Below are 25,276 nucleotides of genomic sequence, written 5' to 3'. Positions count from 1 at the left end.
AATTTTACGGTTCTTTTACCATCGGATTGTGTTTTAAAGAAGGTGCCGGACGACGAAGGTGGAACCCCAAACCAGCCCCCACAGCAGAACCACCCTAAAGTGATACGTACGCACGCAACGGGTCATACCCCAGCCACTGTGGTTTATCTTGACCGACATTCAATACACATCTCTTATATATGGTACTGATTCCCTCGCCATTTCTCCAATGGCTACGTTAGGCAAACGTATTCATACCTGGCTATCTTGACACTAGAGGCGCCGAGTTCGTTCCTTACAACGCAGTTTTAAATTTCGTCTTTGTGCGAGTTTGTGCTGTTAAAATATTCTATCGAACCATAACATAGGTGATGGGTTGTCTCACGAGCACAACCTTGCTGCAAGAGATGAATACCTAGACTTTCGACGCGACCTCTAACAGCTATGTGCCCAGGCTTTGGAACAGCAGTCTGTTCATGTCACATGTGGACTTGGTCTCACCACAAAAAGCCAGTGTAGAAGTTGAAAATGTTCCCCCGGAAAAAGATGTCCACTCCTATTGTATTCTGTCGGAATATGGCATATGGTTCCATAGAGGCGAAGAGTGTCAATTACAGTCTTAGAGGAGCGCATAATACGGATGTTTGTTCCCCGGACATGGTGTCCGAGAACATTTCAAACTTCTACGCCGGGAGAACACCCATTACCTTGGGAATGTTTTGCAGAGGTATTTGCCTTTAGCAAGGTAAATGAGGAACAAAACCGATAATGCAAATATTGGTAATTTGATATCACAGAAATGACAGTACAAATTGCTTAAATTACTTTTTAGACATAAACTGAACGTTTACATAACTAAACAATTGATTAACCGAGAACAGAAGATCTGATCCAAAATAAAATCAACAATTTAACAAATAGTGTTTTGACATATAACCAAAACAGCTTACTAATGTATCAATACCGTGCCTTGTGGGCGTACACCAATGCCTTCTTGACCCCCGTTTAGGTTATGGCCGCAGCAGGGAAGCCTTATCATGAAGGTATTTTACCCTTTTTATACTTTTGATGCATGTAGGGTCATCCCTGACGCAGGCATCATCTGTAGCAGCTTCCGTTACGCCACACGTCTCTTAGGCATGATGTTCGAAGGCTTTGATACTACCATAATGTACGCCAATCAAAGCAACAGCAGAGTGAAGCTTGGAGTGAATGTCCTCGCTCTGTGAAGCGTTCGGCGATGTGGGTGAAGCGTGATTGAAGCTCTCAACGTTTTCGTGCTGCCCGACATCCCGACTCCAGGCTACATTCTTGACCAGCACAAGGATTAAGCACATTGCATAGAGGGCGTTGTGATGACAAACCTTGGGGACAAGATCAGTGACAGTTTGTCCAAAACGACGAATTGAAGTCACTTGCTACCTTGTTCATACTCTCTATGTAGGCTTTGATATCCCAGGTTTTAAATTCACCAGACCACACGCCACTAGAAAGCATCACTGAAGAAAGGATCGTCGGGAGATTGGTCAAGAGAAATGTAGCTGTCTTGAACAGTACGACACCTCGAATACAGAAGACGACCAGGGAATTTCTTCGATCCCCAGAATGACAACTCTTCCTATAATCCCTGGAACAACAGCATTTTCTATCAACCCTGGGATCACAACTCTAACGTGTCGTGTAACTTCTTCTTGTAAACAATCTCATTTTGGAATGTGACGGCTTTGTAAGCCTCCCAATTCACTTGGTCTTGTAGCTTCTGCTGGAGGTGATCCTCCGTCGGGTACGGTTGTACCTGAGAAAAAATATACTTTTTAGTAAATTTGGGCCGGGTTTACAGAGTGTTCACTTTACGTGACATTGAAAATGAACAAGTGAAGGGTAATCTACCCCAACATTCTCACGTCCTGTCAGGTGAGTTTCAAGTCTGAGTGCGAGTCGAAACATCTCATAAGTCTGACGTCGAAACTGAGAGGAACTTCCCAAACACCTCAACCATTTGCAATCTCTAATCACGCGTTTCACCACTATCCTCTACTTCTACACCGGCGTTTGTTGACCAATCAGGAAGCCAATTTCAGGAGCAGTCATCAGAAGTGAACAAAGCCCAAGGGCGTATTCACCTACGACATTGCCCAATCTTGCTTCAACAAAGTAGTGAATGCTATTATAGTTGTAACCTACCGATGTTCTGAGGTATTTATGATGACCTTCCGACAAGTGTTGTAAGAAGAACTTCTTGTTGATAAGCACGCACTCGGCGCCGTCAGACACCAAGATGAGGCTGAGGGGTTCCTCCATCATCTGGAAAGCTATCGAGGTCAGACCCTGGAACACCAAAGTACGCTGATGATACACGGGAGATTCATGACTTGAGGGGAAGGGGAGGGCACGGAGGTGCTTGTTGCACCACCGTCAGACATCAGTGGTTATTCCGTTACATGGAAAGCTACCAATGTACGCTGATGATACACGGGAGATTCATGACTTGAGGGGAAGGGGAGGGCATGGAGGTGATTGTTGCACCACCGTCAGACATCAGTGGTTATTACGTTACATGGAAAGCTACCAATGTTTCATCTAGTAAAGGAATCAGAAACGTACACTCCTCATTAATGGTTACTGGTGTTACGCTGGCCAGATTTTCATAAACCGCTGGGCATCTTTATATAGGCTTTATCCAATCGGTCATATTGAACACTCCATACTATGCCTGCCTTATGCTACGGATATTTCCCCTACTGATCACCGGCAGTTGGTCACTATCCCCGGGTCACGTAAAAGCCTCTCCCCAATTCGGAATCAATTCTCCAATGGTAGGTTCTCTATCCACGGTGGCGCTCGGGCCATCTGTCCTGATCTTTACCTAGATAATTGTAAATATGACATGGCAATGAATGTGCTCTGACTAATTTCTTACAAAGGTCTCCTTTGGCCCTAGCTTCTGTATCTGAACGTATACTTTGGCATTCGGCAATGGCTTGACTTTCGCCTTTTCGAACTGGACACGTCGCTGAAAAATAAAATGTGGCAACGTACAAGATACAGGAGATCACGAAAGACCCAACCACATGAAACCTATTTCCACTCTGCTGTTCAAATGCTGTTACCAGTCTGGAAGGGGCATGGCGTCGTTGTGCGTATATCCATAGGAGTCTTTAGGATGGACATTTACTGCCGGTAAGTTGGCATAGGAAGGGGATGGATTTCCATGCCAGGAATGTTCATGGATATGGGTGTTGTGAGTACGTTCAATGAAAGTAGCGTATTGGGCCGACACTGCAAGGAATGTTCAGTGAAAATGCTATATTTCTTGTCTACCGTTTAAAATGGTCCACTCTTAAGAGATCACCGCACTTCAGGAGAAACAAGAGATAGCAAGCTTTTTTCTGCTCTTACCTGTTGAGTTTTATGTCGCTCTTCATACAGCTTTTCTATTTTTGCTTGATGTTGTAACCGAGATTCCCGTGCCGCTTCATAGTCTATTGCCTTTAACGGAGGCAGATAGCGATTACTGCTGAACAGTTGTTTCTCCTGAGTTTCACTCTTCCTCGGCGAGTTTGTTGGCGTAGCTAGTGAGCCTGGAAGGCGAAGAAAACAAATCAATTGCTTTTCCCGGTACAAAATTTCAACAGCTATTCTGTAGCCCTGCATGGCTGCTTACTATAGTGTCGAGGCCAAACAGCCGATTTCTGCCATTTGAGAAAAAAACTATAATTCGCTGACTCGACTCTCATCCCCAATATGGCCAAATTGCCCCGGCCAGAGATGATTTGAATTCGGGTACCTCCTTCTCCATATACATTCCCTTCTATTTAATCATCGGGACATACGTCCTCATCCAGCAATGCTGGTGGTCTGTTTTATAGAAGCTATTCAACTGTTGTCACATACTTGTACTGCCTCTGAGCTCTAAAGGTATGGTCTGCATATCTGCCTTGACGGGCTGTAACGCCTTTAGCACCCGACACGACCCTGTCTTCACCACGTATATCCATTCATTGTTAATGCTGTCACGACACATTATAACACCTCGCCTGAAAAGAGATCGTCTTCATCATATAGTCCGATGATTTTGTACCCATATACGGGTGTGTGGTTGAGTCGTCTGTTACGAAATGCATGACACAGAAATCACCAAAATCCAAGCAGAGTTAGTACTGATTGACATGATCATTCGTTGGAACGCTCTCAGCGAATACTTTCTGATCGTGCTGGTTATGTGTCATAATTCCCATGATATTCTGATAAATTTCATACATTTTCTACGATTTTTGTAAAAGAAGCTTACCTGAAGTATGTGAAGAGACAGGTTTTGGGATCAGCGTACGGTAAGGTCCCTATCGGCCAACCGTCAAAGATGTCGATCAGTCTTAGGAACTGGATGTGATCTGGCTCCACATCTTTGTCAACATGCATGAATATGTCCACGAAGTCATCCCGGCCCACTGCCAGCAACTCCACGTCATCCTTGCACGTCACAGTGGCATTTCTTGTACCTCCATACATCAGAGCTAGCTCCTGGAAAGAGCGAGTAATTGGGAGGAATAATTAAGATGACATAAAGAATGGACGAGGTTTACCTGCACCAGTACAAGAACAACACATATGTACATAGATGACATAAAGAACGGACGAGGTTTACCTGCACCAGTACAAGAACAACACATATGTACATAGATGACATAAAGAACGGACGAGGTTTACCTGCACCAGTACAAGAACAACACATATGTACATAGATGACATAAAGAACGGACGAGGTTTACCTGCACCAGTACAAGAACAACACATATGTACATAGATGACATAAAGAACGGACGAGGTTTACCTTCACCAGTACAAGAACAACACATATGTACATAGATGACATAAAGAATGGACGAGGTTTACCTGCACCAGTACAAGAACAACACATATGTACATAGATGACATAAAGAATGGACGAGGTTTACCTGCACCAGTACAAGAACAACACATATGTACATAGATGACATAAAGAATGGACGAGGTTTACCTGCACCAGTACAAGAACAACACATATGTACATAGATGACATAAAGAATGGACGAGGTTTACCTGCACCAGTACAAGAACAACACATATGTACATAGATGACATAAAGAATGGACGAGGTTTACCTGCACCAGTACAAGAACAACACATATGTACATAGATGACATAAAGAACGGACGAGGTTTACCTGCACCAGTACAAGAACAACACATATGTACATGTATTTTCCACAAGACATAACTCTGACTCTGAGGCAGCTGAAATCGAGCAGGCCTGCAAGACAACTACTCATTTCAACTCTCTTAGATTTATATTTGTGGACCACTGTCTTTCTATCTCATCACTCCGTGGGAGAAAATGAATAAAATGGCTGCAAACGATTACAATCCTGATGGTTCGAGCTTCTCTGCGAGTCTCGTTTCGGTTAACATGTTTCCTGCTGTACCATGATGAGAGCATCGGCTTGAAACATAAAGATCTTCGGGAATGATTCGTGGCAAGATGGGATGTCCCCTTCTCTAAATTCCGCAATGACTTACCCCAAAGCTGTTCCCTTTCTTCAAGAACGCCACGGTATTATGAGATGTCTCCCCCGTCTTCTTGTTGGTGGAGAGGATGGTGACGACTGCCGTCCCCGACAGGATGAAGTAGAAGTTCTCCGCGAAATGACCTTGCCGGATGATCACTCGCTTAGCCTCGAAACTGGAACAGAAGCAATCAGTTGGTTTCATGTTCCTTGATGGGGATTTTCCAAGGGGAAGACATGGTTTCAGTGATCTTAGCGCACCACCAACGACGACTAAAATCATGGGCCTGGTTGTTTAAAACAAGTTTTGTCACGAACACTGGCGATAACTTAACTGGGTGACATCTTGATGAGGACTCCACGAATGCGTCCACCGCCTGAGACCTGGGCAATGTATCGCTGTGTACAGTTAGATAACGAAAGTGGAACCCCGGTATCAAGACCACTCATGGGACCAAGGACAAAATGGTCGCGTTACCGTTGTGGTCGCATTAGTGAAGTTGAAAATCCGAGGACAAAATGCATGATTTAGTTTTCCCGGCAAAATTTTTTGAACTTTTTCATAAGTTCCAAAATTCGGAAAAATTTTCAAAGCCAACATTGTGGTGGCCGACCGGGGTTCCACTGTAGTCGCTAATAGGTCTACATCATGACTGTGTTATGACTTACTGTTCATACCAGCCCCTCCGGACGAGGGACTGTTGCATCTTGATGGGGAACTCCCCAAACGCGTCCACCGCCTGATTGAGAGAGACGAGGGCGATGTGTCGCTGCTCATCGACCCGGTCCTTTGGATCCATCATCAGGATCTGCTTGGCTTGGTCACTGATTTGAATCTGCAAAAGCAAACATTCGAATTGCTAGCAATATGACATACTAACATATTATTAGACCGAACACTCATCAATCTCCACTGAATGGTGGCGCAACAGGAAACATTTACCACACATGTGGCCCGGGTTCGATCCAAGGCAGGTTGTGCGGCCAAAGTTCATCAGAACTTGTCTTTCAGTTGATTTTTAATCGGACTCTAACTTTCCCCTACCAAAATGCCTCCTCCACAGTGTGTATAGCAGAGAGTTGCCCTGAAAGTTTCACATTGAACGGATTCTACAGCTTTAACCTCAACCAGAGTAGAGCCATCTTTGTTGACATATACCCTTTTTACATATCCCCATTACAAATCATATAGCCCCACCTGTCGGCAAGCCTTGTAATAGTTCGGATCAAAATCCAATCCGTCGCCGTATCTGCCTTTAGTCGTGCCAAGTTCATCCTGGAGTTGATAGAAGGACATGAGCTTCGCCTCCCGTCTAATGTTCTCCCGCCGCGTGGAGGTGATTGCCGTGAGGATGAGCTGGACCAGGCGGGCTGCCCGCCGGAATCTCGCCATAGGCTGGAAAATTAGATTGGTAACAGCAGGATAAATAGGGGAAAGTATAGAGAATGTGGTCAAAGAGGGTTTTCGAATCATATTGGCAAAAGGTGATCCTGCTGATGATTGAAGATCTGGACCGACTGGAATAGAATGATCCAAAGTTTTCCGTCTAACGAATCGCCGCCCTATCAAAAATACGCCAGTTTTCTGTCGAGAATTTAATTGCTCACCCCGCCGCGGAAAACTAAGCTCGGCCCCTGTAGGTATTTTGTAGCTCTCCCGGTTTGTGGGAAGCAGTGTGTCATAAAGAGACACCAACTGTACCAGCGGGTAATTTTTAAACGAAACCCCCTCGGGCCGGGTGTAGTATTCCCGCAGCGGAAAAGCTAGCAGACTTAGGTTTAACATGAAACCATCACCGTAGCAATACAAACAATACATTTGAGAAGCAGAAAAAGCAATTACCACGGTCAAGTGTTCATATCCAATGAGTCGTCTGCTTTTGGTCTTAGTTAGCATAAGTGGCGGGAGTCTGTATGGACGAGCTTTGCTATGCCTTTTTTGCCGCGCTGGCCGAATCAACATCTCGGCCGGCCGGGTGATCCCCTCCGCCGTACCAAAGTCAAAGTTTTGGAACGTCCTTAGGCGGTCATTCAAAGTGGACCGACCCACACTTATTTGTGAATCGCCCATGATTTTCGTTTGATCTCTGATATCAGTGTATGGCAGGTTTACAGTGTTTTCAGTCTTCACCCATTACGCAGGATAGTAAGACAACTTAGGAAAACTTAACGCGAATAGCAAAGCTGAAATGAGCGATGCCACGGATCTTGGTCAGGTTGAAATGTGATAACTGAGGAAGGTTCTGTTACAGTAATTAAAAATGTGTTGTCTAAAGTCTGATTATCATCGTCATCCTTATTCACAGTTTCTCGTGTTTCAACATCAATTCCTCTGTAATCGGCGACAAGCCAGTGGCGAGTGTCAATCCTTCTGCTACACGACGTTCTTGTCCCAAATCTGGTAACGTGGAGACAATTTCTACGATAGTCTTGTTGCTATCCTATAATTGGTGGGTCGGAATTTCAAGGATCCAAGTTGTCGACACCAATGCACAAAGAAGTTTGATCCTGTTGACTGAATTTTTAAAGATCAAAGTAATTGTAATCCAAATCCGTATTGTTTGAAATTAATCCTAATTTGAAATTGTCGTGAATCAACCATGCACGTACTACAGTAGGCTGGCGATATCAACATATCGACAAGTCCGTTGAGACCAACTCGAGCAACAACCCTGTGCTTGTGTTGTAAGTATGACAAGTGAATGACCATAGCATTCTTAACATCCAACTAGGCCTATTGTTAACAAACCGTTATGCTTAATAACTGCTATGGCTGAATGACGATTCACTTACATCAATCATTTTGAATTGAATAGATATGAATCTTCTTGAAAGTTTATTCACTGCCTTCTATTATAAGGTGTTTGGCCATTCGACGAGTTAGCATTATACTGAGTACCTCAACTGAGTAACATTATTTCTTTCTTTGAAACTCTTTGACCGTTAAAGGGTTATATCTCACAGTACAATTTAAAACTCAGGTTCTGAACTATAGGCTATATTGCAAGATTGACAATTTCTTCGAATAGTTTATCTGATTTTGATAAATTTAATCTCGTGTCCATTTTTGCGATAGTACAGGCTTATCTTTCAGACGATCTTCAAGTGCAGGCTAAATATCACTGGTTTGGTGGAAATGGTAAAAAAGGCTGAAAGTAGGGTTAACGAAATTGAATTAAATAAATTGTCACATTCGCTTGTATGCAGTTTATTTCGAAGAAAAATAATCACTTTGATAAACACTGGATGTGTAATCCTATCACTCTACTCGTTCTGTAGCTATTGTTGTTAATTCCTAGATTTAGAAGGAAACGGCGAAAGAAATCAGTCGATAAGATGCATTTATACGGTTCGTACTTCGTCGATGGTAGCTATTCGTGAGGCTGACGATTGTTACCAAACACCCACATCCGATGTTACTTCTTGGCGTGGTATCCATTGTCACAATCTTGCAACTCCACATTACGATATCGTCCAAAAGCATCCAGTTTTCATAACTTCCTTTGACACTAACTACTTCAGTTTGCTGTAGCGGCTGGAATAACCCACGTTGTGTATGTCAGGGAGTAAAGGCAACAAAATCCATTTGAGACTGTTGGCAGCTTATGAAATACATAAAACACATGGCAAATATTGTTGCCAAAGCAGTCCGGTGAAAACACTTCAAAATAACCGTAGGATAGAAACATGTTCATCTTATCGATGTTGTTTCTTCTAACTGTTAGATGCGTACGACCAATGAAACTGAGCTGCCAATACCATGCACGTATGATTATTCTTCGCATTATGCAATAATTTAGCGCGGGCAATCTCAATTAAAGCCTGCTTTATTATTTTTTCTTGGGGTTATGATATAAAAATTTCTCATTTAATGAATTGCTAATATATTCACTGGCGGTTAATAATCACATTGTTGCCATAACACCTTTCGTGTAGCGGATGGCGTATTGCAAATTTAGTTCCCTATGAATAGGCCTAACGCTAGGACACATCCCTTCCACAAACATGAGCAAACACTTTCTTGAGTTATTATCGTCGCACGCACATGGGCGCTCATCCTAAGAACACGGATGTAGAGCAAACATTGCTATACCTCCGAACGACCCGGGACGGACGATTCCTCAACAGAAACCCTAAAGCAGACAGCGTATTTAAAAATGCAGTGCTTTCACGCTACAATATTTCGTCAAGTAATGTGTCATACCAAAAGCCTTTTTATTCTTTCATTCAAGTTATGGTTTTTGGTGATACACTGGCAAAATGATGATTTGCGTGTAATCTTTGTCAGGCGCAGTTGGGTGCACTATAATTGCACACCGAGATTGTGGCAATTATTCATGCCGAACAGTGCCGGGTGACTCTACAAGTAACGTGGAGATAATCGTGTTTATGAAAACAACCTGCAACCATGAGCCGAGAGACACCTACCGTTTCCCCGGGATGCATTGCGTCAATGGCGGCCATCTCCGCTAAGAGGTCAAGGTCAGGGGTCTCCGCCTGGCCTTTTCTTATCCTGCTTTTCTTGCGTATCCGACTGATTAAAGAACTGAAGCCTCCTCTGCCCTCAGAAGAGGCAGAGATACTCCGATCACTTGGCAGCTCATCGGGCGATTTCTCTAACTGCTTAAGACTGTTTACGCTTAGTTTCTTCCACAGGCCTTTTCGCCTGGTCCTTTTCCCCATGGTCTGCTCTTTGGCTCCATCAGTGTCCTGCGAGTCAGCCATAGAGTCTGCCCGGGATTCAGCGCGGGCCGTAGTCATTACCCGGGAGGAAAGCCGGCCTTGGGTGAACCTGCGACCTGCTCTACTGATGGACCCCGTGATGGACCCGGGCCGTGCGCTTACCTCTCCTTCCTTTATCGCCTCTAGCTCAAACTCCAAATCATCCTGTTCACCTTCATTTTCCAGGAGGTACTTCAAAAACCTATACCTCATAGCCCTGTTGCGGCCGCGGCCGGTAATGGTGTGCGGGCGCTTGGTTGGCCCCTTAGCTCCTCTGCTGCTGATGAGCGGCGTTGACACGGGCTGTGACCCCCGTACATTGGTCCTCGCGAACACCATGTACCGCTCCGTTCCAACTTTATGGATATAATTATCTCTGTGATGGTGGTCTTGCTCATGATGTCTGGTTTGGCCTGGCTCGTGTACCAGCAGTTCTTCCTTCCTGGTTGTCCTGGCGACTGCAGGGACTGGACGCCCGATCAAACGATCTCCATGGACTGTCACTGGACGTCCGCTGATGTTGTTTATCGGTTTGAATGCAGCTGCCATCTTCAGTTCAGTTACGCTGCTTTCTTTTAATTATACGAACGTTCTTACATTAGTTTCCAGTGATAGGTCCATTCGTTATCGTAGTCCCTCAGAAACGAAGAAGAAGAATTCTCTGATTGGCGCATTGGTAATTACTGTTCCTCAGAAACGTACTTGCTTTCCTCAGTGCCGGATAGAAATATTCACTGTATCGTGTGGCGCTTGTGTCACACAATAGAGGCTCCAAACTCAACTGAACCAAAAACTTGTAAATGTTCTTGTTTTTGCTTGTCAACTGGTGACTAGGTTGGTGTCCAATTCATCAAAGGAGACGTCTTTCCATCTGAATTTTTTTTTAATGATAGAAATCTCATTGCGCTTGCTATATCCGGACCCTTTCATCAAATGTATTTACTCGGAGAGAAAGCAATACGCTGTGTTGATAACTTCCGGAAATGACACATTTGTGAGTTTATTCCTGATCATCAAGTGTTCGATTTGCAATTACATGGCACACATCCGATACATCCTAAACACCTTTCAAGTCGAACGCATGTTCAATCAGTTTTTCGCAGCATCAAGACCACATGTTATATAGTTGGCCTGCGATCCGCAACGCGCGAATTCTGGCAATGCCGAGCTTGTGATAAGACAGCGACACCATGTCGGAGACGACCTTCAGTCACGCCACAAGTTGAAAGCTTGCTATAAAAATGGTATCTTCTGAGGAATTGGTCGGTATTAAAGATTATCCGATAGGGTAAAATACTTTGATCTGTGAAGCGCACTTGAAGTACATCATTAAAACTGATTTAACGATTGTACTCTGTGAACAAAGTCATTAGTACAGTCAGAACAATTCAAAAGTTGTTAAAAAATGGTTTGATGCGACTCGCCCAGAGTCTGTCATGCAATTGAACAGAATTTCCCTTGTCGAAAAAACTGCTGGCAACGTGCACAGTTCCTGCAGAAAAAAATGTCCTAGGTGCACGGGTTTTCACGAATCTAGTCTTTGAATATGAATTACGACTCCACGGGAACCTCGCACACCCGTCATCCACAAAATCCAGTGAGAGGACAAACTATATTTGCTCCGTGCAAGAAAGTACGCTAGTAACTACATATATGCCGTTCAATGACCTTTCTCAGCCTCAACAACTCTGATTGGTCCTTTTCACTTTGCAGCCTCGGAGTGAATGAAATCTCCTCTTTGCTCAGTCGTGATAGTATATCTCCAAATCTATCGGACAAGAATGACGTTTAGGGGCAGAAACTTTACCAAATGTTTACATCTATCTCTGGACTTCACGCTGATATTTCATTGCAGTCAACAGGATTACTCCTCCGAGGTTATGGTGATGATGATGATGATGATGATGATGATGATGACACTATCCTCCAGACCCTGACGATGTACACAGCTTCCACAATCCGGTCCAATGAATCAAAGAAGAGGCCACCAGTCGCCACTCTCGACCTTGTTCGCCGAGTGCTATCATGATATTATCCAAACTGAAGTAGGCCTGATTTGTATACGAGTAGATACATTTTGTAGTCTAATCAAGCTTGAAGATTCACAAATAAACCTCCAAACTACCTCCGGGTATTGACACACACTATCAGAGAGGGAAGTGCATTCATCTGAATGAACAGACGTTTTACTTATGATGGGAACAAGATTGACGCCGTGCCGTCTGGCAGGTCCACCCCCACTCCGCTTTGATAATGCTTATTTATCAATTCAACACGACTTTTAGTATTGTTAGTGCGCTAGTGCAGGCATGAATGCATGAGTGGTAATGAACTTAATCAATATTTCAAAAGAACAACGATACAAAAACGTTAACTGGTATATACCAATTTCTGACAGCAGGATGAATAAAAATATGTCGGCCTCCGTTTCTTGATGATCGATCATATTGTTATTTCTTGCTCAATTTCAAATTTAGAGACTGAGATAACGCGTGGTTACGCCAATAATGCTGGCGTTTGTCTTAAACGCCGATTGAGCAATTGGGCCCAGGATAACATAATTATTTTCTTTCACACCAAGATATCTCATAGGCCTACCGTCTTTGGTGGGGGTGAGAGCGGATCAAGTATTCGCTGCGCTCATGCGCGACCAATGCGGTCATGAACATGATGCGCCAGGCAATGAAAGGGACGGTGCTCTTTTACTTAAAATAGCTACATGAGATACACAAAGGAACTCTTGTCGCCATTAAGAAGTTTTTCAACTATATAAATGTAATATCTGATCGTATTTATACACTGTAATCAATTCAAAGCGCCTTGCGTTCCATAGAAAAGACCATACCAAATGAGATTGCGATAGAAGATTCGATTCAGATCACTTTGTGAGGCGTTTCAATGTCCTTTATGCCTTCCTCTGTGGGAGAGGAAATCAAAATGTCTTTTTCCATTCGTTAAAAATTTGATTTTTTAATTAGGCTATTATTGTAAAGAAGTGCTGATATATATCAATTTCGAAAATGAGGTTGTGTAAATTTAAAGACAAACGATACATTTACAAGTTTGCCTTGGCTTGTGCATCCATTGCACTACATCCATGTTATAAGTTCAGCGGCACAAATGCAAACAAACCTAGCGAACGGACCCGGCCTTTAATGCACTATATAAGAGACTTTAGTGCTTATTAGTCTCATTTGCAGTATTTAAATATCAGATCGAGTCCCAAGTCAAGCATGGGACCATGATATCCACCAACAAAACCACAATGAATGGCTAGTTTTTGATAAGGTTCAGTTGGACCTATTAATGTGTTATGACTGTTGGAGGTCTCAGATTGGCTCCATTGATACCCGAGATGAATAAATATATGATAGACACTTTGTTAAGCGTCGCTATGCCGCAGATGGTTATCTGGGGGTACTTTTTTCAAGATATCAAGAAAAATGGTCGTTCGGTACAAAAAATGGCCACCATCGCCAATAAGCAGTGTGTTTTATAGACGGCGCCCTTAGCCTAGCTTTAATATGGCTTCCATTTCATTTCGTTTGGACACGAAATTTCGGAAAGCGATGATACGACATCACATCGCAACGGAAGGGCGTATCTGGCAACTCTTTCTCCCTCTTGCCACGAAATGTTTTCTCGAAATCTCCAAACGACGTCGAACTGTTCTTACCTCATCCTTGGGAATCCTACCTTTGTTCGGGCTGCAGACATGAGTCTCCCGCAACAGATCTGCACACGTCCTCACCAAGCATGAGCTGCTCGGTTTCCTCGCCGCCTCTTCTTCATCTACTGAAGCCTTCCACGCCTTCTTCACCGGAAGACTAAGAACTGGTTTCTGCGCATACTCAGGCTCCTCCTGGGACTCTTGCAGGATTCGCCGCAGTGAGGATCTCCCTGGTGGTGCTGTTCTAACGCGATATTTGGTATCCACGACGTCCTTGAAGTGTGCCAGAGGAGCGCTGAGGCGTGCAGCTTTCACGAAACTCATCTGAGTCTGTCTGTGAGTCCCCGGCTCCTCCCCAGTGTGGTATGCCCGACTCACCGGGAGCATGTTGAGTGTGTTGCGAATCTTTTTGATCTTTCTTGAGCTCCATAGTGATTGTATCTGTCTGTCGTGCTTCGGATGCATATGATTCCGGCGGGTGTCGACAGGGGTTGCCTCGAGTTTTTCCCTGTTGGGAGATTGTTCTCGGTTACGGGCATTAGATGGCCGACATTTTCCAGGATGGCCTCTTCTCATGTCCACACTCGAGGCCAAACTCCGCACCATGACCTTCACACGTAACGTCGAGTACGACGTTAGATTTCAACAGTACAGCGCTACGCATTGTGGTGTCAAAACGTCAAGCATGCGCCGTCCTCCATTGGAAAACATATTTTTGCAAGCCATTTCTAGAAGCTTTGGGATCCTAAATTGGCAAGATCGGCTTAATGGAACTCGCTGAACATTTTATGGAGTAAAGAATTCGGGCAGTGCTATCAATGCGCAAGATCAAGTGAAGTTTTGACAATCCAAAGCTTGGCAACGTCCCTGGAAATTGCATCGTGAAACTCATGTACATTGACTGTAGGCCTATAAGCTGTCCTGCCGAAACTGTGCGGGCCGCCTTGAAAGGTACACAATAACCAAAGCCTTCCAAGCAGGTATGATTATCTTTAAGATTTCTGGATGGAAATCTTAGCTACACAAGTTAGCGTACTCCTTGTTAAGCTGTATAATCGCCCTTAATCACCACTTTGAACATTGTCACCAGAACGACTACTAAAGTCTTCATCACTCAGATAGATGTCTTCAGTCAAGGATCGGCCGTTTTGATTGGCAAAACTTGATAAATTCCCCGGGAAATTCCCAAACCAGGTTCGTTTTTGCTACGAGCAAGCCCTTCATAGGACTTCAAAGAATTTATTTGATATGGTAAACTCCCAAATAGAAAATAGGTAGGCTATCATTCCGAGTTGATCAACTGTTGTGTGAGCGATGAGGTCAATCAATGGCATGCTGTGGTGCTGGCGGATGGTGTGCCCAGCTATCATATTCTTGACAAATTAAATATTCAGCTGCAATCTGATGATCGCATTTAAAGCGACGATGACTTCGCGTGTTGATCAATGTTGCAGGCAAACACTGGATATATTAATCATGATGACCGATACAACATAAGTAGACTTTGTTATAGGAAACAATAAGAAACTGATCAGAGAGAGATAATCTAGATTTGCCGCAGGTTACAGGGTGCGTCAAAGATTGCAAGACGGATACAATGTTCGACTATACCCTCCACATTTCAGTTTTTTGCCAGTTGGCCTATATACATCTCATGTACATTGTACGTCACTAACAGTGCTTCGGATGGAGGGGTTTTATACCGCCATGATTTCTGTTAAGAAATTGATTGCGGCAAATTTATCATGCTGCAGATGAAAAATTTTTTCAAGTCCAAATATTTTTTTTTTCTTCTCAAAATGAAGAAACATCGTCAATCCAATTTTTTTTTGACTTCTGAACAATTTTGGCGGGAAAACCTAATCATGAATTTTGTCCCGTGATTTTCAACTTCACTAACGCGACCACCTCGGTAACGTGACCATTCAACCTCGGTCCCATGAGTGATCGTGTTACCGGGGTTCCACTGTACCTCATTATTTACACTTTGACAAACAACTGCTTATGTAGTAGGCCCATATGGCGAAATTTCTAAACCTTCAGCCTGAATCGTTGGTTACCAGTGTATGGTACAAACGGGACCATCTATATCTTCGCGAGGAAAGGAAAATAGGACGTTATGGTCACCTTACCTGCATACTCCTGTTCTTGAAGGGTGACTCGTACCCTGGTCTTCCATCACGGCCGTCGAAAGCACCAAAGCGCTGCTTCTTTAGACGAGGGAGACGTACGTCGTCTCGGCGTTTGGATCTGAAAGCAACAAAATATAGAAATATTAGGCAAACATTTGACTGGGATCATTTCAATAAACACCTGCCACAACTGACACCTTATTTGAATTATACCTTCTCCTGTTCCAAGGGCATCACATTGATAATATATGGTCAATTCCTTCGACGGCATTGGATTATCCAGAAATCGTGTCAGAAATCTTCCGCAGAACTTTTAAATTGAAGGATGACATATGCAGGTTATCTCGGGTAGAGTAATGGCATCAGTCCGAGACATTTTAATTTGAAACCGACAACTGTGTGATTAAACCAAATCATGTTCGGTGTTTCTGTTTGGACGGAACACAATCGCTCCAAGACAGCGAATCAAGGGACACCGTACTAACCTAACTGCAACACTCCGCAGAATAGCCCACTTCGAGACCTGTCGATTCACCAGGCCCATAAAAGATTGCCTTCTTTGCAGTAAAAAAGACGATTTCCGAGTCAGAAGGGGTACTTTATGCCCCGCAACTTTCCTTTGTAACTCCATTGGCTGACCAGTTCTATCATGCGCAGCTTTGCGGACGAATTGTTTGAAATGTATCTCATCATACGACTGTGTCTGTTCAGTCCCCTCGTTTGCCGATCCCCCGAAGGATCGTCTGCGTAATGTGGGGCACTCGGAGACAGTCGCACTCGCCCGACGACCCCCTGACAAAGTTTGAGGCGTGTCCTCCATCAGTCTTCCCTTGGTTGACTGGCGTGGCAGGCGCCGGGCGGTTAGACGAGTTTGGGTTGAACGGCCCACGTCAACCATTTTTGTGACAGTGATACTAATAATCAACCGAATAGAAAACTCCCACAAAGAGCAGGCAGAAAAATGGTTTTGACCAGTCACAAGAGGGACAAAAATGTGGTCACGTCTCAATCTCAGTCTATCTCGGATGGCCAGCTGACTTTTTGACAACTTCCTGAATGTTAAAGCTGTAACTTTGCGCTGGTGACAGTAACACGTTGGTAGAATCTCAATCTACTGCAGGCAAAAAGATGCACGGCGCACAATCACCAATCGACCAATAGTCCATACTCCGTTGGTTGGTTATCGAAACTTCCTTTCTGATAACAGATTTTTGGGAGATCGAAACTAGTTTGGATATTTGCGAAAGTGATTGAAACCAACAGGTGATCCATCGAAAGATACACCGTCCATCTCCTCCATTGAATTCCCTTGATCCCGAAATAAGTAACAATGAAAGGAAGGAATCCCAATCCAATGTCTTACTCGATATGTCAACGGTACATTGATTTAAATGACACAAGATTAGGATTTTTTGCTTTTTCCTTTCGGGTTATTTACCCAATGCCTTACTTAAACAAACATCGTATATGGGATTAAATTATCGCACAAATCCAATTGAAGTTCTATTTGTCCTGATTAAGCACACGCGAGTAATCCTGTTAAAATAATCCACGAATAATGTCACTTTATCTGATAAGTCAATTATTGGCAATGTTTTGAATCCTTATCTCTGTAACTAGTCACCACAAAAATTCACTTTTTTTTCTTCAGAAACAGACACGAATGTTTATGTTCTTCCTTCGGGGCAGAATTAGACACCTCAAACTGTTTTATTTACTTGACGGCTTTTGATATCCGACACTCAAGGAAAGCCCGGGTCTTGACTCATCAAGCACCCATGAAGGTACACCCTGCACCAGTGAGTCCAGAGTTCGGATACGTCGAGATATCGAAGCCTTGTCAATGGGTGATTGAGGTCGGGAGGTCCCCTTCTTCATCGGTTTCTGCTCTCATCGTGATCCTCTTCAGGCGCACCATCGTGGTCCTCTAATGGCGGCGCACCATCGTGGTCCTCTAATGGCGGCGCACCATCGTGGTCCTCTAATGGCGGCGCACACACTAAATCTTGATGTCATCTGCGCTTTTTTCCCCTTCATTTCATATCATCCTCAAATCCCGACATTCCTTTTCAGTGTTCCAGCGTGAAGGCTATGGAGGTTGCAGTCGTCCAAGAACAGGTGGATAATCCTAACGACTCATACAACACCATTGCCAACAGTGAAACATGTTCGTCACAATGGTATCAGTAATTGCATGCGCATCACCATCAAACTCCGTTACGCCCAAAGGTCATCGACGACGTAACATAAATATCTTGTGAATGCATTGTATGAACAGTGCATCAAATGTATTGGATATATTTCGCAATAACGCATAAATAACTGTTTTATGGTTTTTTCTTTCCGCTCCTTCTCGCTGAGTGGTTCTTGTATGTTTTTACTTTCACGAGCCCCATTACATGGAAAACATGGCTGACTTAATTGATGATCCAAACACACTCTAATGATTTAACTTCCGGCAGAAGCCGCCACAAATAGCCGAGCGCACGGAAATTAATAATGCTGTATGCAATCAGATGTATGTTACTGTAACGTTCGTGTAAATTACAACAGAGATACGGTTATTATGGAGACGGATTAAAAGAGAAACCATGTTCGGCTGAGCACGAGGTTTACATCAAAAAAGTCGTGAATTATCGAACAGGGAATCTCGTCGGCCATGGCTACACTGGTCGCCTGTCCTGGTGGTATGCTGAGGATCCCGACCAATCGTAACACCATGGTGTATATTTAGCCCAGAATATTTCTTTAACAGCACTTTGTATGTTTGTGCTGCCTGCTATTGAATTCTGGGCAAACTACGAGTAGGAATGACACACTGGTTGGCGGCTTTTTCCGAAGAATTTTAGAAATGATTTTTTTCCAAAATAATCCCCAAAAAAAATTTTCAAAAATTTGTTTTCCCAAAACACATTTTTGTTAGGTTTTCATCACTTTTTGAAGAAAAAAAGATTGTCAAATTGATGTTGAGATTACCCAGCATAGAATTCATGTTGGAGCTACCCAACATAATTTACATGTGCCCAACGTGAATGGTATGTTTGACCCCCACCCATCATAAAATCTATTATTTGGTAATATTTACGTTGGGCGCCCATAATAAAATCTGTGTTTTGCAGACATAAATCTATGTTGGGGAAGTGCTGTGTAAGTAGCAGTCTGTAAATAACATGCATCAAGATTTCCTTTTCATTTCATGATATATGATACAAAACTCAAACACATGAAACATGCAGGCTTATGAGAGATGTCAGTCGTCGCTACTTTGATCAATCATAGGTGCCGATAGATTGATTAACCAATTAAGGTTTACAGTAGGCGTCTGATTAGAAATATCAAAGAGCTCAGCAGAATTGCTCTCGATATTTGGCCAGAAAGGTGCCTTCATCGATTATTCGCAAGCTGTAAGAAGTTTGCGTGGGGAAATTACTATAAAATTGAGTATGTGTAGGTGAATGAATACATGAGTTCTTTTGATCAAATGAAAAGCTTTACTAACCAGGTCATGGATTTTGGATATACATTGCGCACGCACATTGTACATGTACAATAGGATTTCTTTTAATGATTGTATGTCAGCGGTTTGATAGGGTTGTAATCATTCGATCAAATGTGTTCGGCATGGCATTGTACTGTGGCAGGGTAAATAAATAAAATGATTGTGTAATTCTTTATTCCGATTGTTTTCGTTGTACATGCAATCACACTATGGTATCACAGATGTTAAGGCCTACGGGGCTATTCATTCCACCATGACATGTACAACTTTCTGGTTTAGATCAGAGGGAGGTACAGATGTTAAGGCCTACGGGGCTATTCATTCCACCATGACATGTACAACTTTCTAGTTTAGATCAGAGGGAGGTACAGATGTTAAGGCCTACGGGGCTATTCATTCCACCATGACATGTACAACTTTCTCGTTTAGATCAGAGGGAGGTACAGATGTTAAGGCCTACGGGGCTATTCATTCCACCATGACATGTACAACTTTCTAGTTTAGATCAGAGGGAGGTACAGATGTTAAGGCCTACGGGGCTATTCATTCCACCATGACATGTACAACTTTCTGGTTTAGATCAGAGGGAGGTACAGATGTTAAGGCCTACGGGGCTATTCATTCTACCACGACATGTACAACTTTCTGGTTTAGATCAGAGGGAGGTACAGATGTTAAGGCTACGGGGCTATTCATTCCACCATGACATGTACAACTTTCTGGTTTAGATCAGAGGGAGGTACAGATGTTAAGGCCTACGGGGCTATTCATTCCACCATGACATGTACAACTTTCTGGTTTAGATCAGAGGGAGGTACAGATGTTAAAAGGCCTACGGGGCTATTCATTCCACCATGACATGTACAACTTTCTGGTTTAGATCAGATGGAGGTACAGATGTTAAGGCCTACGGGGCTATTCATTCCACCATGACATGTACAACTTTCTAGTTTAGATCAGAGGGAGGTACAGATGTTAAGGCCTACGGGGCTATTCATTCCACCATGACATGTACAACTTTCTGGTTTAGATCAGAGGGAGGTACAGATGTTAAGGCTACGGGGCTATTCATTCCACCATGACATGTACAACTTTGTGGTTTAGATCAGAGGGAGGTACAGATGTTAAGGCCTACGGGGCTATTCATTCCACCACGACATGTACAACTTTCTGGTTTAGATCAGAGGGAGGTACAGATGTTAAAAGGCCTACGGGGCTATTCATTCCACCATGACATGTACAACTTTCTGGTTTAGATCAGAGGGAGGTACCGATGTTAAGGCCTACGGGCCTATTCATTCCACCATGACATGTACAACTTTGTGGTTTAGATCAGAGGGAGGTACAGATGTTAAGGCTACGGGGCTATTCATTCCACCATGACATGTACAACTTTCTAGTTTAGATCAGAGGGAGGTACAGATGTTAAGGCCTACGGGGCTATTCATTCCACCATGACATGTACAACTTTCTAGTTTAGATCAGAGGGAGGTACAGATGTTAAGGCCTACGGGGCTATTCATTCCACCATGACATGTACAACTTTCTGGTTTAGATCAGAGGGAGGTACAGATGTTAAGGCTACGGGGCTATTCATTCCACCATGACATGTACAACTTTGTGGTTTAGATCAGAGGGAGGTACAGATGTTAAGGCCTACGGGGCTATTCATTCCACCACGACATGTACAACTTTCTGGTTTAGATCAGAGGGAGGTACAGATGTTAAAAGGCCTACGGGGCTATTCATTCCACCATGACATGTACAACTTTCTGGTTTAGATCAGAGGGAGGTACCGATGTTAAGGCCTACGGGGCTATTCATTCCACCATGACATGTACAACTTTGTGGTTTAGATCAGAGGGAGGTACAGATGTTAAGGCTACGGGGCTATTCATTCCACCATGACATGTACAACTTTCTAGTTTAGATCAGAGGGAGGTACAGATGTTAAGGCTACGGGGCTATTCATTCCACCATGACATGTACAACTTTCTGGTTTAGATCAGATGGAGGTACAGATGTTAAAAGGCCTACGGGGCTATTCATTCCACCATGACATGTACAACTTTCTGGTTTAGATCAGAGGGAGGTACAGATGTTAAGGCCTACGGGGCTATTCATTCCACCATGACATGTACAACTTTCTAGTTTAGATCAGAGGGAGGTACAGATGTTAAGGCCTACGGGGCTATTCATTCCACCATGACATGTACAACTTTCTGGTTTAGATCAGAGGGAGGTACAGATGTTAAGGCTACGGGGCTATTCATTCCACCATGACATGTACAACTTTCTGGTTTAGATCAGAGGGAGGTACAGATGTTAAGGCCTACGGGGCTATTCATTCCACCATTACATGTACAACTTTCTGGTTTAGATCAGAGGGAGGTACAGATGTTAAGGCCTACGGGGCTATTCATTCCACCATGACATGTACAACTTTCTGGTTTAGATCAGAGGGAGGTACAGATGTTAAGGCCTACGGGGCTATTCATTCCACCATGACATGTACAACTTTCTGGTTTAGATCAGATGGAGGTACAGATGTTAAGGCCTACGGGGCTATTCATTCCACCATGACATGTACAACTTTCTGGTTTAGATCAGAGGGAGGTACAGATGTTAAGGCCTACGGGGCTATTCATTCCACCATGACATGTACAACTTTCTGGTTTAGATCAGATGGAGGTACAGATGTTAAGGCCTACGAGGCTATTCATTCCACCACGACATGTACAACTTTCTGGTTTAGATCAGAGGGAGGTACAGATGTTAAAAGGCCTACGGGGCTATTCATTCCACCATGACATGTACAACTTTCTAGTTTAGATCAGAGGGAGGTACAGATGTTAAGGCCTACGGGGCTATTCATTCCACCATGACATGTACAACTTTCTAGTTTAGATCAGAGGGAGGTACAGATGTTAAGGCCTACGGGGCTATTCATTCCACCATGACATGTACAACTTTCTGGTTTAGATCAGAGGGAGGTACAGATGTTAAGGCCTACGGGGCTATTCATTCCACCATGACATGTACAACTTTCTGGTTTAGATCAGAGGGAGGTACAGATGTTAAGGCCTACGGGGCTATTCATTCCACCATGACATGTACAACTTTGTGGTTTAGATCAGAGGGAGGTACAGATGTTAAGGCCTACGGGGCTATTCATTCCACCATGACATGTACAACTTTCTAGTTTAGATCAGAGGGAGGTACAGATGTTAAGGCCTACGGGGCTATTCATTCCACCATGACATGTACAACTTTCTGGTTTAGATCAGAGGGAGGTACAGATGTGAGGCCTACGGGGCTATTCATTCCACCACGACATGTACAACTTTCTAGTTTAGATCAGAGGGAGGTACAGATGTTAAGGCCTACGGGGCTATTCATTCCACCATGACATGTACAACTTTCTAGTTTAGATCAGAGGGAGGTACAGATGATTAGGATTCAACTTGCATTTGAAAGTTGCATGGTGAATATTTGACGCAAGATTTACTTGCGATGTGTAAAGTCTAAATGGCTCTCCTATCTTCCAGACACGGCGAGATAAGAAAGTAGACAGAGCAAGGTAGAATAAAGATTTCTATAAGATTCTTAGCTAACATCGTATTGTGTGCGAACAAGATTTATAAGATAATTGTTACATTCTTTGTTTGGAATCTATCATGTTGGAGGGCAGAACAATCAAATGCCACCATGGTCATTTGGGCTGGCCTTCAGCTACCCATTGCAGGTGATGACGTCTCGTGAAACCACTCTATTACCTCTTTTAAGGTAACGCTGGTCATATTTATACGATGTACATGGTCATAACGGCTCAAAACAGTCGTCTCGTATGATTGGTGAGTGCAAATGGAATAATTGGCACAATAAAGCAATCTTTGGCGATAAGATCAGGTCTTGCCTGGAAAATTTTATAAAACTGAGTAAATCTTCGACCGACTGAAACTAATGGACCATCCATATGCAACGCTTCTCAAGTTAAAAGCTGACGGGTCAAATAAACCTTTCTGAGTTAAGCCGACGCAGAACACTCTGGATTGCTCGTGATCTGCAGACCCACACCCCGAGTGTACAACCGAAAGCGACTCTGCAGTCAGCGTATAGTACACATCGAGTGGAAGCTATGGAAGCATTTTAGATATACTTTCCATGTGCTGAACCGCGGGGGAACCAAAGCTGAACTTGGAGTGCGAGACTAACAACACCCCATAAGGTGCTATCAAAGGTTGCACAGACTGCCCTTTAAGATGAGGGTAGGCTCGAAGACTGATCGTATACTTACTCCGTTGATGTGGGACGGCCAGAGCCGACCATGAAGTGTGGTCCTTGCTTCAATCCCGGCAACGTGAGAGTATTACTCAAATTAATCACCACGTCCTCATCCAAATTCATCACGCCAATGTTGGCCATGATCATTGGGTTCCGGACCCTTTCAGTATCTTCACTTGCTCCTGAAGCGCTCCTGAAACTCTCCGGGCCCGGGGTCCCGAGCCGGGTCGAGTCATCCGGGGTCCGTAGCTCCAAGTGGATGGGTCCCGAGGAAGGCACGGCTTGAGCTGCGGTGGACCCAGACTCACCGAGCTCAACCAACTTGCTTGTTTGGCTACTCTTACTGTCGTTCACTGACACAGTGTCTTTGGCATGTGGACGGTCCGTTTTGATATTTACAGTTCCACCAGTATCATGAGCAAGCCCATTGTCTAGATAAATCATATTGTCATTGTGAGTCCTCTCCGGGTCAGAATCTCTGCCTGCTGGGGTGCTCCAGTCTCTCTCCTGAGGAACACCGTTCGGGAGCGGAGAACTGGGTCTACTGATCACAACATATGTGGATGGTTCACGGCTGCCCAAGTCGATCCCCTCTGCAGGAGGGTCCTCATACGTCGGAAAAGGAGACACGACTCTCCTTTGCTGTCCCGAAGTATCAGCTTTCAAATCGTTGATGCCGAACGCATGGAAATATTCCTTTGGAGTCTCTGTGCCTTCTTCTTCTATAGGTGTCAGGCCACCGGGGCCAAAATCATCATCACTGGATATGGATGACAAGTCGGACCCTTCTTCCGGTAGGGGCGACAGGTCTATTCCTTCACTCGTTGTGGCCATGCTTGACGAGCAATGCGGCACCTTACAGTTAAACTGTCATGAAATCACATTTAATTAGACCATTACTTTAAAAGTCAACATTAGTAACGTTGTAAATAGTCAGATCCCAATTACGTCAATACAGGTTTAGAATGTGGCCAAGGTTTAGAAATACCTTATCCGTAACATACGTTGAGTTCCCTTCAAGTCCTCTACCCTAACCCCGTTGATGAATATCTAACCTGAACTGACCTTGGAAACATTCAAACTTATCAATTATCTCAGATCAACATGTTTTAACAAGAGACAAGTATTTTCCGTTTAGAGTAACCACATCCGACTCCATTGAAATAAGTTCTGATGTTTTAAACATCCGTATCCTAATACGATGATCTAAAACTTTCACATCCTTGAACTTCCCAAATTGTGAATCCTTGTAATTGCCAAACTAAATTCCTTTATTTGAATAAGATCGCAGAAATAGAAACCGAATTCACTTTCTCAAGTTCACATTGAAAAAACGCCACTGCTTATGATATTCTCAATGCATATCGGCGTGTATGATTTACACAGTTACTGAAGACATCAGCCAATCATCCATGTTAAGGTACTTTTGTTTGCCTTGTCAAATAGTT

At 43.7% G+C, this 25,276-nt stretch overlaps 1 protein-coding gene across 3 annotated transcripts; it reads right to left on the bottom strand.

Annotated features, from left to right (window-relative positions):
- Positions 1-763: 763 nt before the first annotated feature.
- LOC135493189 (cyclic nucleotide-binding domain-containing protein 2-like) lies at positions 764-25,201 on the bottom strand. 3 transcript variants are annotated; one of them, XM_064780249.1, is made up of 11 exons: positions 23,842-25,201; positions 16,046-16,163; positions 6,720-6,917; positions 6,191-6,357; positions 5,535-5,697; positions 4,271-4,500; positions 3,874-4,016; positions 3,379-3,560; positions 2,900-2,992; positions 2,164-2,307; positions 764-1,774 (listed from the first exon to the last, which is right to left on the bottom strand). In XM_064780249.1, the coding sequence occupies exons 1-11, from the start codon at positions 24,660-24,662 to the stop codon at positions 1,640-1,642; spliced, it is 2,394 nt and encodes a 797-aa protein (XP_064636319.1). In that variant the 5' UTR covers positions 24,663-25,201; the 3' UTR covers positions 764-1,639. The 3 variants fall into 3 exon arrangements, with proteins under 3 accessions (XP_064636319.1, XP_064636321.1, XP_064636320.1); XM_064780251.1 differs by lacking the exon at positions 23,842-25,201 and adding an exon at positions 16,531-17,115; XM_064780250.1 differs by lacking the exons at positions 16,046-16,163; positions 23,842-25,201 and adding an exon at positions 9,950-11,365.
- Between the last annotated feature and the right edge of the window lie 75 nt (positions 25,202-25,276).

Source organism: Lineus longissimus, chromosome 9 (assembly GCF_910592395.1).
Source record: "Lineus longissimus chromosome 9, tnLinLong1.2, whole genome shotgun sequence".
NCBI classification, from domain to species: Eukaryota; Metazoa; Nemertea; class Pilidiophora; order Heteronemertea; family Lineidae; genus Lineus; species Lineus longissimus.
Note: the sequence above shows the minus strand (reverse complement) of the source record. Positions and strands in the feature narration are given on the sequence as shown.

Coding starts and splice junctions, on each gene's coding strand:
- LOC135493189 (XM_064780249.1), bottom strand. CDS start 24,662: ATGGCCACAACGAGTGAAGGAATAGACCTGTCGCCCCTACCGGAAGAA. Junction 4,501..5,534: donor AGAAAGGGAACAGCTTTGGG/GTAAGTCATTGC, acceptor CGCTCTTTCCAG/GAGCTAGCTCTGATGTATGG. Junction 2,993..3,378: donor AGCGACATAAAACTCAACAG/GTAAGAGCAGAA, acceptor TTTATTTTTCAG/CGACGTGTCCAGTTCGAAAA.